At 42.5% G+C, this 12,586-nt stretch overlaps 1 protein-coding gene across 1 annotated transcript in view; it reads left to right on the forward strand.

The window, feature by feature from the left end:
• Positions 1–12,508, forward strand: part of LOC106607182 (protocadherin-15) — a 177,025-nt gene extending 164,517 nt beyond the window's left edge. The window contains exons 16-17 of the mRNA XM_045720950.2: positions 1,431–1,510; positions 11,627–12,508. Coding sequence (XP_045576906.2) covers positions 1,431–1,510; positions 11,627–11,750 — 204 coding nt within the window. The 3' untranslated portion in view covers positions 11,751–12,508. The remainder of the gene's footprint in view (positions 1–1,430; positions 1,511–11,626) is intronic.
• Positions 12,509–12,586: the final 78 nt, after the last annotated feature.

Consider the following 12,586-nt stretch of genomic DNA (forward strand, 5'->3'; position numbering starts at 1 on the left):
AAGTTCGTTCTCCTGCGCCTGACTTCCCTGCCACCAGCACGCACCCATTACACTAACAAACAGCAAAAGCACTAGCCTATGTCAATCTACTATCCCCCATAATGCAAAAGTCAACCTATTCTATTCTGTGAGAAATAAATATTCCAAACATAGTCTGGGACAGTTCTGGGATGCAATAGATCCCAAATTAATACAACCACTAGCATAAAAAAATAAAATAAATATGCAATGTGGCTGACGCAACAGATCAGAACGTATAGCTTACATTTTTGATAAACTATTAGGCTATTTCTTCACATTATAAGCGCAGCGATGCGCACATGATATTAGGCTATACACGTGAATGTTCCATTAGCGGGGAAACACCATAATCAAAAGTGACGACAAATGCAATTATGCATGTAATGCTTTTATTATAAAGGTGCATTTTTATGGTGAAAATTATCTTCCTCAAACTTGAAACTGTTCTTGATTTAATATTGTCTTTACATATACAAAATTATATATGTGTGACAATTGTTTTGATTTAGAATGGACGATTATCATGCACCTGTATCGAAAAAGGTGCAGCGGGAAAAAAATACATGTCATCTATGCACTTAAATAGCGAATGGAGGTGGGTTTTCCCAGTGGTTTATTTTCATGCCTGCCAGGTAGGCTATACTACTGTTGTAAATATAAGCAATGTGCTTAATAGTAGGAAAGTTGAGAAATAAATATAGTAGGACTAGCGTATAGAAAGCTGATGGGCTCCTCGTCTTTTATTAGCGGTCATCACTCTGTTTTCTTCCACAATTGCATAGCCTATAGAAATGCTCATGGGCTCTCATGAAGTGTTTGATTACATTTTCGAATACATTTGCATCGATGTCAGAGTGATAAGAGGGCCAATAGAGTGCTGAGTACATTTACATTTACATTTAAGTCATTTAGCAGACGCTCTTATCCAGAGCGACTTACAAATTGGTGCATTCACCTTATGATATCCAGTGGAACAACCACTTTACAATAGTACATCTATATCTTTTAGGGGGGGGGGGGCAGTTAGCAAGTTTGGTAGGCTACTAATGACCAGCAGCAGCATAAGAGCTTGGATAAACCTAATTACCGTCACTTAACAGTCATGTGGAATTTGACTGGTTTCATGAATTGTGATGGTAATACGTTCACCACAACAGCCCTACACACAACAGGGGTCAAAGGTCACACAACTAGATCGCTGGAGGTCAGGAGAGGGCAGTGTGATTACTCAAGCAAAGATCGTGGAAGTGTTTGGGTCATGAGTTTAGCAAACAACAATTACTAAACCAGCCAGTATGGATTATCAGATTTGATTTAACTGATTTTAAGCATTGATGTGTTCAAATGAGATGTAAATCAGAGAAAGTAAAGGATTGATTTCTATCCTTTGTTCTTGTTGTTTTTCATAGGCCACAGACAGAGAGAATGACTCAATCACATACCAGATTTTGAGTGGGGATATTCAGCAAGTCTTCAACCTCTCTAAAACGTAAGATGGATGGATGATAATGATTAATATGAAAGTGGTTAGTATGAGTAATGACTGTGCAAATTTATTTAAGACACTATTCACAAAATGAGGCCCTATTATCCTAAAAAGAGCCTCTTGTCTAGAATGTGCCCTGAGTCAACAGTTTAATGCCCTGTACAATTAACTATACTTCTTACGTTTGGACATGGGCAATATCTAGAACATTCACCTGTCCTCAAGGCTGACAGGGTTCTGTGGATACTTTTTGGATTTGACTTGAATTATGACTTTTGAATAGCTGCTTTGCGTAAAATGGATGATCAGCTTTGAAACTTTATAGTGAAACTTGTGGCTACAAAAATATGGATGTGGGGGGTCGCTGAATAGAGAGTGATGGCAGCATTAAATATCTTGAGAACAGAACAAAAACAAACTGGGTGAACTGCATAGATCATCCATGTTTAGAAAACATAGCTTTATGAGCTATTGGAAGTCCTCTACAACAGTGGTGTCATTAAATGACTATCATTAATCTGATGACTATTATTTATATTTACATTTTAGTCATTTAGCAGACGCTCTTATCCAGAGCAACTTACAGTAGTTAATGCATACATTTCATAAATTTTTTCTCCGTACTGGTCCCCCATGGGAATCGAACCCACAACCCTGGCGTTGCAAACACCATGCTCTACCAACTGAGCCACACGGAACCTTATCAACTAGCTCTGTTTAATTGATACTTGGTTCAATTAATTAACTCATTAGGAATTTGGGGCATGACGGGAAAAGTTGTTTAATGAGTTACCATCACCCGAATTACCTCAAGAATATATAGATATCATAACTGTCACTAATTAATCAATTACTCATATCAGTCTCATTCTGAATGTTGTAAATCTGCACAAACCCAGGTCTCTGATCATTCCGTACCAATCAAATTGTTTTGATTATTTATTTACTAACACTAAATGATAACATAGGGTATACACACACACACACACACACACACACACACACACACACACACACACACACACACACACACACACACACAGTATAAGTTATTAATTGGAAGCTTAATACGATGACAACAAGTCCCTAGTGGACTAACACAGTATGACACTTGTTTCACAAGATGGAGATTTAAAAGGGAAAGAGAGAGCGAAAGAGAAGCAACACTTCTCGCAATAAACCTAATAACATTCGCAATAACCCTAATAACATTCGCAATAACCATAATACATTGCACCAAACTGCCGCTATTATGGTTAAGAAGTAATGCATGTATTTAAGTGTTGAAGGTCTTCATCGGGTATCTCTGTTGAGCCCAGGCCTTCGTGGGCAGGGTTCTGCTTGGTGAGGAGGGTTCGATTGGGCTTTCTTATTTCTCCTTCGTTCTCTGGTGTAAGTCTTTGATTGTCCGCAATGTCCTTCTTAGTTGTCTGTTTACTTGCACTCGTTCTGGAAGAGTGGTCTCCTGAGGACGGCTAATCACCTGTGTCGATGATCCCAGAGTGGTGATGAAAGCCGTGTAGGACACGATGATTTGAAGAGAATAACCGGATGGTTCTACTTAAATTCACCTTCTTAGTTACAATACTTAGAACAGCTACTCAACTATAGCATTGATGGTTAAGAGGTTATTTTATCTTTTTCAACCTCGTGTTGCGTTCGGGGTCGTGACTATCGTAGACCTCGCTGCAGCTGTGATCCGTTTTAGTCTGATATGTTAATTCTTAACCTCTTGGGGCTAGGTGGGACGCTAGCGTGCCACCCGTGGTGCACTCCATCAACAGCAGGTGCATTTCAAGAGCGGCAAATTTGAATCCAAATAAATGTCAAAATTCAAATTTTTCAAAAATACAACTATGTTACACCATTTGAAAGATAAACATCTCCTTAATCTAACCACGTTTTACGATTTCAAAAAGGTTTTACGGCGAAAGCATAAATTTAGAGTATGTTAGGACAGTACATTTACAAGAGTTGTGTGTAATGTTTTGTCAAGTCAAAGACAGGGTCACCAAAACCATAAAACCAGCTAAAATGATGCACTAACCTTTTACAATCTCCATCAGATGACACTCCTAGGACATTATGTTAGACAATGCATGCATTTTTAGTTCTATCAAGTTGATATTTATATCCAAAAACAGCGTTTTACTATGGCATTGATGTTGAGGAAATCGTTTCCCTCCAATAACCGGCAGTCAAGTCAGCGTCACAAATTAAATAATTAAAATTAGAAAACATTGGTAAAATATTATATTGTCATTTAAAGAATTATAGATTTACATCTTTTGAACGCAATCAACTTGCCAGATTTAAAAATAACCTTACTGGGAAATCACACTTTGCAATAATCTGAGCACTGTGCCCAGAAAAATACGCGTTGCGATACAGACTAGACGTCATGTTGGGGAGATCTAAAATCGAAAATACTATGTAAATAATCCATTACCTTTGATTCTCTTCATCAGATGTCACTTCCAGGTATCACAGGTCCATAACGAATGTAGTTTTGTTCAAAAAAGCTCATCATTTATGTCCAAAAATCTCCGTCTCGTTAGCACATGATGTAAGCCAGCCGGACTTCTCGTCATGAACGAGGGGAAAAAATATATTTCCGTTCGTTCAAACATGTCAAACGTTGTATAGCATAAATCATTAGGGCCTTTTTTAACCAGAACATGAATAATATTCAAGGTGGACGAATGCATAGTCTTTTATAACGTATTGGAACGAGGGTACCCAACATGAAGTAGCGCGCCAGGTGTCTAATGGGACATCACCGTTCCATGGCTCTTGTTCGGTCAGATCTCCCTCCAGAAGACTCAAAACACTTTGTAAAGGCTGGTGACATCTAGTGGAAGCAATAGGAAGTGCCAAAATATTCCTAAACCCCTGTGTTTTTCAATGGGATAGGTTTAAAGTCAATACAACACATCAGGTATCCACTTCCTGTCAGAAAATGTCTCAGGGTTTTGCCTGCCAAATGAGTTCTGTTATACTCACAGACACCATTCAAACAGTTTTGGAAACTTTAGAGTGTTTTCTATCCATATATAATAAGTATATGCATATTCTAGTTACTGGGTAGGATTAGTAACCAGATTAAATCGGGTACATTTTTTTTATCCAGACGTGCAAATGCTGCCCCCTAGACCCAACAGGTTAACTCACACTTTTTATATCCTTGGGTAAAACGGGGCACTTTTGTCATTCTTACACTCTCTCTGGGCTCCCTGGGGCGTGGCTAGTTACGAGGCAAGGTATCAGAATTACTATGATATTGTTAGAGAACTAAAATCACAATCCTATCGTCACAAAAAATGATCTTTATCCTTGATATTTTCTACAGAACGTAAAGAATGTAAACCTGATACACATTGTAAAAGCTATTCAAGTTATAGTGTTTTCGTTATAACGACTTTATAGCAATTTTAATGACATCACAAAATATAAATTCATTTTCCATATTTCATCTCTCATCATTCCCAACATTCTGATGTTGAAATATATTGTCCCAGGATCCATTGTTTGATGTTGAAGTTTTGGGTGGCAACCTCTTCTCTAACAAAGAGACATTCCAAAATAGAGACCTAAAGGAATCGTCTACTGCCTACAATTTACTATCGACGTGAGGTGTCATAAAACCCCCCACATCCATCCCTCCCCCCTCTGCAGGTGAGAGGGCTCTATTGAACACTGATCCACTGTAACCTGATCCTTGGATCCTCACAGGAGTGTCATGACAGTGGTTCTCAACTGGTTTTGCCTAGGGAACCAAAATTGACAATGACAATTGAGTCACGACCCAATATTATGGACTGTTGATGATTACATTTTATAATGTTGTATTGCAGCTGCCTTCTTAGGCAGGTTTCACTTGCAAAATAGACTCTCAATTATGGTATTAATGAAAGTCATTACACATCCATATTAACTGAGAAAACATTTATTTTAAATTCAAGAGAATAAAACATTTAATTAGGCGACCAGTTCAGGAGTGGGGTGTAATAAATTATCAGACTCAGAACATGACATCAAAACCAGTCCAATAATGTCAATGAACAGTAACACATACCAGTGTTTAAAATAGAAAAAACAACAATCATTAGGAATTATTAACCTGTTGGGGGTAGGGGGCAGTATTTGCACGGCCGGATAAAAAACGTACCCGATTTAATCTGGTTATTACTACTGCCCAGAAACTAGAATATGCATATAATTATTGGCTTTGGATAGAAAACACCCTAAAGTTTCTAAAACTGTTTGAATGGTGTCTGTGAGTATAACAGAACTCATATGGCAGGCAAAAACCTGAGAAGATTCCTTACAGGAAGTGACCTGTCTGACAAGTTCTTGTTCTTCTTGGCTCTCTTTAATGAAAACTGAGGATCTTTGCTGTAACGTGACACTTCCTACGGCTCCCATAGGCTCTCAGAAGGCGGGAAAAAGCTGAATGATGTAATTCCAGCCACTGGCTGAAAAACATTAGCGCTTTTGCTAAGTGCTCTATCAGAGGACAATGGGACGGAGGCGCGTGCACGAGTCGACCCCTGTTTTTATTATCTCTCTCTTTGAACCTAAACACGCTTTCCCGGTCGGAATATTATCGCTTTTTTACGAGAAAAATGGCATAAAAATTTATTTTAAACAGCGGTTGACATGCTTCGAAGTACGGTAATGGAATATTTAGAATTTTTTTGACACGAAATGCGTCGTGCCCTTCTTTACCATTTGGATAGTGTCTTGAACGCACGAACAAAACAGAGGATATTTGAACATAACTATGGATTATTTTGGACCAAACCAACATTTGTTATTGAAGTAGAAGTCCTGGGAGTGCATTCTGACGAAGAACAGCAAAGGTAATAACATTTTTCTTATAGTAAATCTGACTTTGGTGAGGGCTAAACTTGGTGGGTGTCTAAATAGCTAGCCCTGTGATGCCGGGCTATCTACTTAGAATATTACAAAATGTGCTTTCACCGAAAAGCTATTTTAAAATCGGACATAGCGAGTGCATAGAGGAGTTCTGTATCTATAATTCTTAAAATAATTGTTATGTTTTTTGTGAACGTTTATCGTGAGTAATTTAGTCAATTCACCGGAAGTTTGCGGGGGGTATGCTAGTTCTGAACGTCACATGCTAATGTAAAAAGCTGGTTTTTGATATAAATATGAACTTGATTGAACAAAACATGCATGTATTGTATAACATAATGTCCTAGGGTTGTCATCTGATGAAGATCATCAAAGGTTAGTGCTGCATTTAGCTGTGGTTTGGGTTTATGTGACATTATATGCTAGCTTGAAAAATGGGTGTCTGATTATTTCTGGCTGGGTACTCTGCTGACATAATCTAATGTTTTGCTTTCGTTGTAAAGCCTTTTTGAAATCGGACAGTGTGGTTAGATTAACGAGAGTCTTTGTCTTTAAAATGGTGTAAAATAGTCATATGTTTGAAAAATTGAAGTTTTTGCATTTTTGAGGTATTTGAATATCGCGCCACGGGATTACACTGGCTGTTGAGTAGGTGGGACGATTTCGTCCCACATACCCTAGAGAGGTTAAATAGAAAAACATATACATTTGTTTCACAAAAATGCTTAACCCACATCAGGGGATGATCTTTGAGGTCTGGGAAACATCTAAGAAGTTATATTTTTTTGGTGTAGTTGCACTTTAACCTCTCTAGGGTAGGGGGCAGTATTTTCACGGCTGGATAAAAAACGTACCCGATTTAATCTGGTTACTAATCCTACCCAGTAACTAGAATATGCATATACTTATTATATATGGATAGAAAACACCCTAAAGTTTCTAAAACTGTTTGAATGGTGTCTGTGAGTATAACAGAACTCAAATGGCAGGTCAAAACCTGAGAGATTCCTTTACAGGAAGTGGCCTGTCTGACCATTTCTGGAACTTCTTTGCCATCTCTATCTTTTACTAAGGATCTCTGCTCTAACGTGACACTTCCTACGTCGTCCATAGGCGCTCAGAGCCCGGGAAAAACCTGAATGTCGTCATCCCAGCCCCAGGCTGAAACACATTATCGCCTTTCTCAAGTGGCCGATCAAGGGAATCTGGGCTTAGGCGCGTGACCTGGCCGCCCCCGTCTTTGTGATTTTTTCCTCTGTTTGCCGAAAAGGAGATTCCCGGTCGGAATATTATCGCGTTTCTACGAGAAAAATGGCATAAAAATTGATTTTAAACAGCGGTTGACATGCTTCGAAGTACGGTAATGGAATATTTAGAATTTTTTTGTCACGAATTGCGCCATGCGTGCGACCCTTCTTTACCATTTCGGATAGTGTCTGGAACGCACGAACAAAACTCCGCTATTCGGATATAACGATGGATTATTTTGGACCAAACCAACATTTGTTAATGAAGTAGCAGTCCTGGGAGTGCATTCTGACGAAGACAACAAAGGTAATGAAACTTTTGTAATAGTAAATCGGAGTTTGATCAGGGCTAAACTTGGTCGGTGTCTAAATGGCTAGCCGTGATGGCTGGGCTATCTACTGAGAATATTGCTGTCACGTCCTGGCCAGTATAAGGTTAATTGTTTTTCTAGTTTGGTCAGGACGTGGCAGAGGGTATTTGTTTTATGTGGTTAGGGGTGGTGTGTTTGTGTAAAGGGTGTTTGATTTAGTATTTCCGGGTTTTTGGTTGATGGTCTGTGTTTGTATTCTATGGTTAGTCTAGTGTGTGTGTTTCTATGTTTGGTTAATTGGGGTTGGGACTCTCAGTTGAAGGCAGGTGTTGTCTATCTGCCTTTGATTGAGAGTCCCATATATTAGGGTGTGTTTGTGTGTGTGATTGGTGGGTGATTGTTCTGTGTTGTGCCTATGCTTTGCAGACTGTCAGTTTATCGTTCGTTTTCTTGTTTGTTGTTTTTGTATTCGTGTTGATTTAATTAAATGTTCAAAATGAACAACTGCACACCTGCTGCGTATTGGTCTACCTTTTCTGATGACGATTTCGCATTATCGTCAGAAGACGAAGATACTTGTGACAGAATCACCCACCACTCAAGGACCAAGCAGCAGAAGAAGGAGCAGAGGGAATTCGAGTTGGACTGGCGGGAGAAGTGGACCTGGGAGGAAGTTCTGGACGGGGCCGGACCTTGGCACCAGGCTGAGGATTATCGCCGCCCGCAGTGGGAAATTGAGGCAGCCAAGGCAGAGAGGCGGAGGTACGAGGCCAAGTACGCGCTGAGGGAGAAGCACGAGAGGCACCCCCAATAATTTTTTTGGGGGGGGCACACGGGTAGTTTGGCTAGGCGTAAGAAGAGCCGGAAGCCAGCTACCCGTGGTTATATGGAGGAGCGTATGGGGTGGAGAGCGCTATGTTTCGCTGAGGAGCGCACTATTTCACCCATACGCACGCACAGTCCGGTGCGCGTTATTCCAGCCACTCGCAGGTGCCGTGCTAGAGCGGGCATCCAGCCTGGTAGGAGGATGCCTGCGCAGCGCATCTGGTCGCCGGTACGCCTCCGAGGACCAGGCTACCCAACTCCCGCTCTACGCACGGCTACCATCAGGCCCCTGCACAGCCCAGTCTGCCCTGTACGGGCACCCCGCTCGTACAGGGCTACTAGTTCCATCCAGCCAAGACGGGTTGTGCAGGAGGTAAGATCGAGACCGACTGTGCGCCTCCATAGCCCTGGGTTTCCAGCTCCTGTCTCTCGTGCGGACCCGGAAGTGCGTCAACCCAGTCCGACTCGTCCTGTTCCCGCTCCCCGCACTAGCCTGGAGGTGCGTGTACATAATCTGGTAAGCCCAGTACCAGCACCACGCACCAGGCTACAAGTGCGTCAACCCAGCCACGCCAGTCAACAGTCACCAGAGCTGCCCGCCAGTCAACAGTCACCAGAGCTGCCCGCCAGTCAACAGTCGTCATCAGAGCTGCCCGCCAGTCAACAGTCATCATCAGAGCTGCCCGCCAGTCAACAGTCGTCATCAGAGCTGCCCGCCAGTCAACAGTCGTCATCAGAGCTGCCCGCCAGTCAACAGTCGTCATCAGAGCTGCCCGCCAGTCAACAGTCGTCATCAGAGCTGCCCGCCAGTCAACAGTCGTCATCAGAGCTGCCCGCCAGTCAACAGTCATCATCAGAGCTGCCCGCAAGTCAACAGTCGTCATCAGAGCTGCCCGCCAGTCAACAGTCGTCATCAGAGCTGCCCGCCAGTCAACAGTTGTCATCAGAGCTGCCCGCCAGTCAACAGTCGTCATCAGAGCTGCCCGCCAGTCAACAGTCGTCAGAGCTGCCCGCCAGTCAACAGTCGCCAGAGAGGTCAGACTGCGCTGAACTGCCGGAGTGGCCAGACTGCGCTGAACTGCCGGAGTGGCCAGACTGCGCTGAACTGCCGGAGTGGCCAGACTGCGCTGAACTGCCGGAGTGGCCAGACTGCCCTGAACTGCTGGAGTGGCCAGACTGCCCTGAACTGCCGGAGTGGCCAGACTGCCCTGAACTGCCGGAGTGGCCAGACTGCCCCGAGTGGCCAGACTGCCCAGACTGTCCCGAGTTGCCAGACTGCCCAGACTGTCCCGAGTTGCCAGACTGCCCAGACTGTCCCGAGTTGCCAGACTGCCCAGACTGTCCCGAGTTGCCAGACTGCCCAGACTGTCCCGAGTTGCCAGACTGCCCAGACTGTCCCGAGTTGCCAGACTGCCAAGACTGTCCCGAACTGCCAGACTGCCCCGACTGTCCCGAACTGCCAGACTGGCCCGACTGCCCCCCGGCGATGCCAGACTGGCCCGACTGCCCCCCGGCGATGCCAGACTGGCCCGACTGCCCCTCGGCGATGCCAGAGTGGCCCGACAGCCTGGAACGGCCGGAACCAGAGCCACCTCCAGATATAGGTGGGTTGGGGAGGGGGGGTGTAGCACAGTGCCGTCGTTGACGGCAGCCACCCTCCCTTCCCTCCCTTTAGAAAAGGGGAATTTTTTTTGGTGTTGCTTGGGGTTATTTTTTTGTTAAGGTGCTTCTGGGGTAGCACCTTTAAGGGGGGGGTACTGTCACGTCCTGGCCAGTATAAGGTTAATTGTTTTTGTAGTTTGGTCAGGACGTGGCAGAGGGTATTTGTTTTATGTGGTTCGGGGTGGTGTGTTTGTGTAAAGGGTGTTTGATTTAGTATTTCCGGGTTTTTGGTTGATGGTCTGTGTTTGTATTCTATGGTTAGTCTAGTGTGTGTGTTTCTATGTTTGGTTAATTGGGGTTGGGACTCTCAGTTGAAGGCAGGTGTTGTCTATCTGCCTTTGATTGAGAGTCCCATATATTAGGGTGGGTTTTTGTGGGTGATTATTCTGTGTATAGCCTTGTGCCTTACCAGACAGTTTTTTTGTCGATTGTTCGTTCTTTGTTATTTTGGTGTTCATTTTGTATTTATTAAAAGAGCAAGATGAGCATACACATACCTGCTGCGTTTTGGTCCTCCATTACCGACGACAAGCGTGACAATTGCAAAATGTGCTTTCGCCGAAAAGCTATTTTAAAATCGGACATATCGAGTGCATAGAGGAGTTCTGTATCTATAATTCTTAAAATAATTGTTATGTTTTTTGTGAACGTTTATCGTGAGTAATTTAGTATGTTAGTTCTGAACGTCACATGCTAATGTAAAAAGCTGTTTTTTGATATAAATATGAACTTGATTGAACAAAACATGCATGCATTGTATAACATAATGTCCTAGGGTTGTCATCTGATGAAGATCATCAAAGGTTAGTGCTGTATTTAGCTGTGGTTTTGTTTTTTGTGACATTATATGCTAGCTTGAAAAATGGGTGTCTGATTATTTCTGGCTTGGTACTCTGCTGACATAATCTAATGTTTTGCTTTCACTGTAAAGCCTTTTTGAAATCGGACAGTGTGGTTAGATAAAGGAGAGTCTTGTCTTTAAAATGCTGTGAAATAGTCATATGTTTGAAAAATTGAAGTTTTTGTATTTTTGAGGAATTTGTAATTCGCGCCACGCCTATCATTGGATATTGGAGCAGGTGTTCCGCTAGCGGAACGTCTAGATGTAAGAGGTTATTAAGTCCTTATGGATGTAGTACAGTATGAATTTAGCTGTTTACTAATGCTGTTGTGTGTTGTTGTCTCTCCCTCTACAGGATAGGCCTGCTGCTTCTGGGAAAGCCCCTGGACAGGGAGACCACTGACCAGTATGGTCTCATTGTCACTGCCTCTGATGGCAACCCAGGAGGGGTGAGAATCTTTATTCAGAGTGGAAATTAATTGACTGATGGATGGATGGTTTTATTGATTGATATCAATGTGCAGGTCTGACTTTCTACGGATTCATACAAAGGTCACAGTCAGGATACAGGGGCCGGTTGCACCAGTTGGGCTTCGCTGTAAAATGCGCTCTAAGCAGGACCTAAAAATGTGACCTGTTGCACCACATGGGCGTAAGCCCTTCTATGAGCTCTAAGCAGGACCTAAAAATTGTACCTCTCACACCACATGGGCGTGAGCCCTTCTATGAGCTATAAATTCTACGCTTAGTAGGGAGCAGGCATACACTCTTAGAAAAAAAAGGTGATGTCTAGAACCTAAAAGGGTACTTTGGCTGTCCCCATAGCAATCTATATTTTCAAAATCATGTGAGTCTTGAGTTCATATTTCACAACCTCTGCAGGCTTTATAAATTGCATGTGTGTGTTCGGGTGGTGCTCGGCGGTCGTCGTCGCCGATCTACTAGCTGCCACTGATCCTTTTTTCCTTTTCGTTTAGTTATGTCTGTTTTGTTGTGCACCTGTTTCTTGTTTGGGTTGATTAGTGTGGGTATTTATTTTCTTTCAACCCGCTTTGTGTCGTGCGGGTTTATTTTTAGTTTCCCTGTGTTATATTTGGGAAATGTTGTTTTTGTTCGTTTTTTTTCATTCAGGTTATGTCATTGGGATTTCGCTCTTTTGGTCATTGTTGGACTGTGTATTTTTGTCCGGTGCCTGTACGAATTTTTTATGGACTTTATTAAACTCTGGTTATTGGAATTATCTTCTCTCCTGGATTTCACCATGAGGCCAATGATGACTTTAAAACAGTTACTTAGTTTAATGGCTGTGATAGGA

Source organism: Salmo salar, chromosome 01 (genome assembly GCF_965601325.2).
Source record: "Salmo salar chromosome 01, fSalSal1, whole genome shotgun sequence".
Classification (NCBI taxonomy): domain Eukaryota; kingdom Metazoa; phylum Chordata; class Actinopteri; order Salmoniformes; family Salmonidae; genus Salmo; species Salmo salar.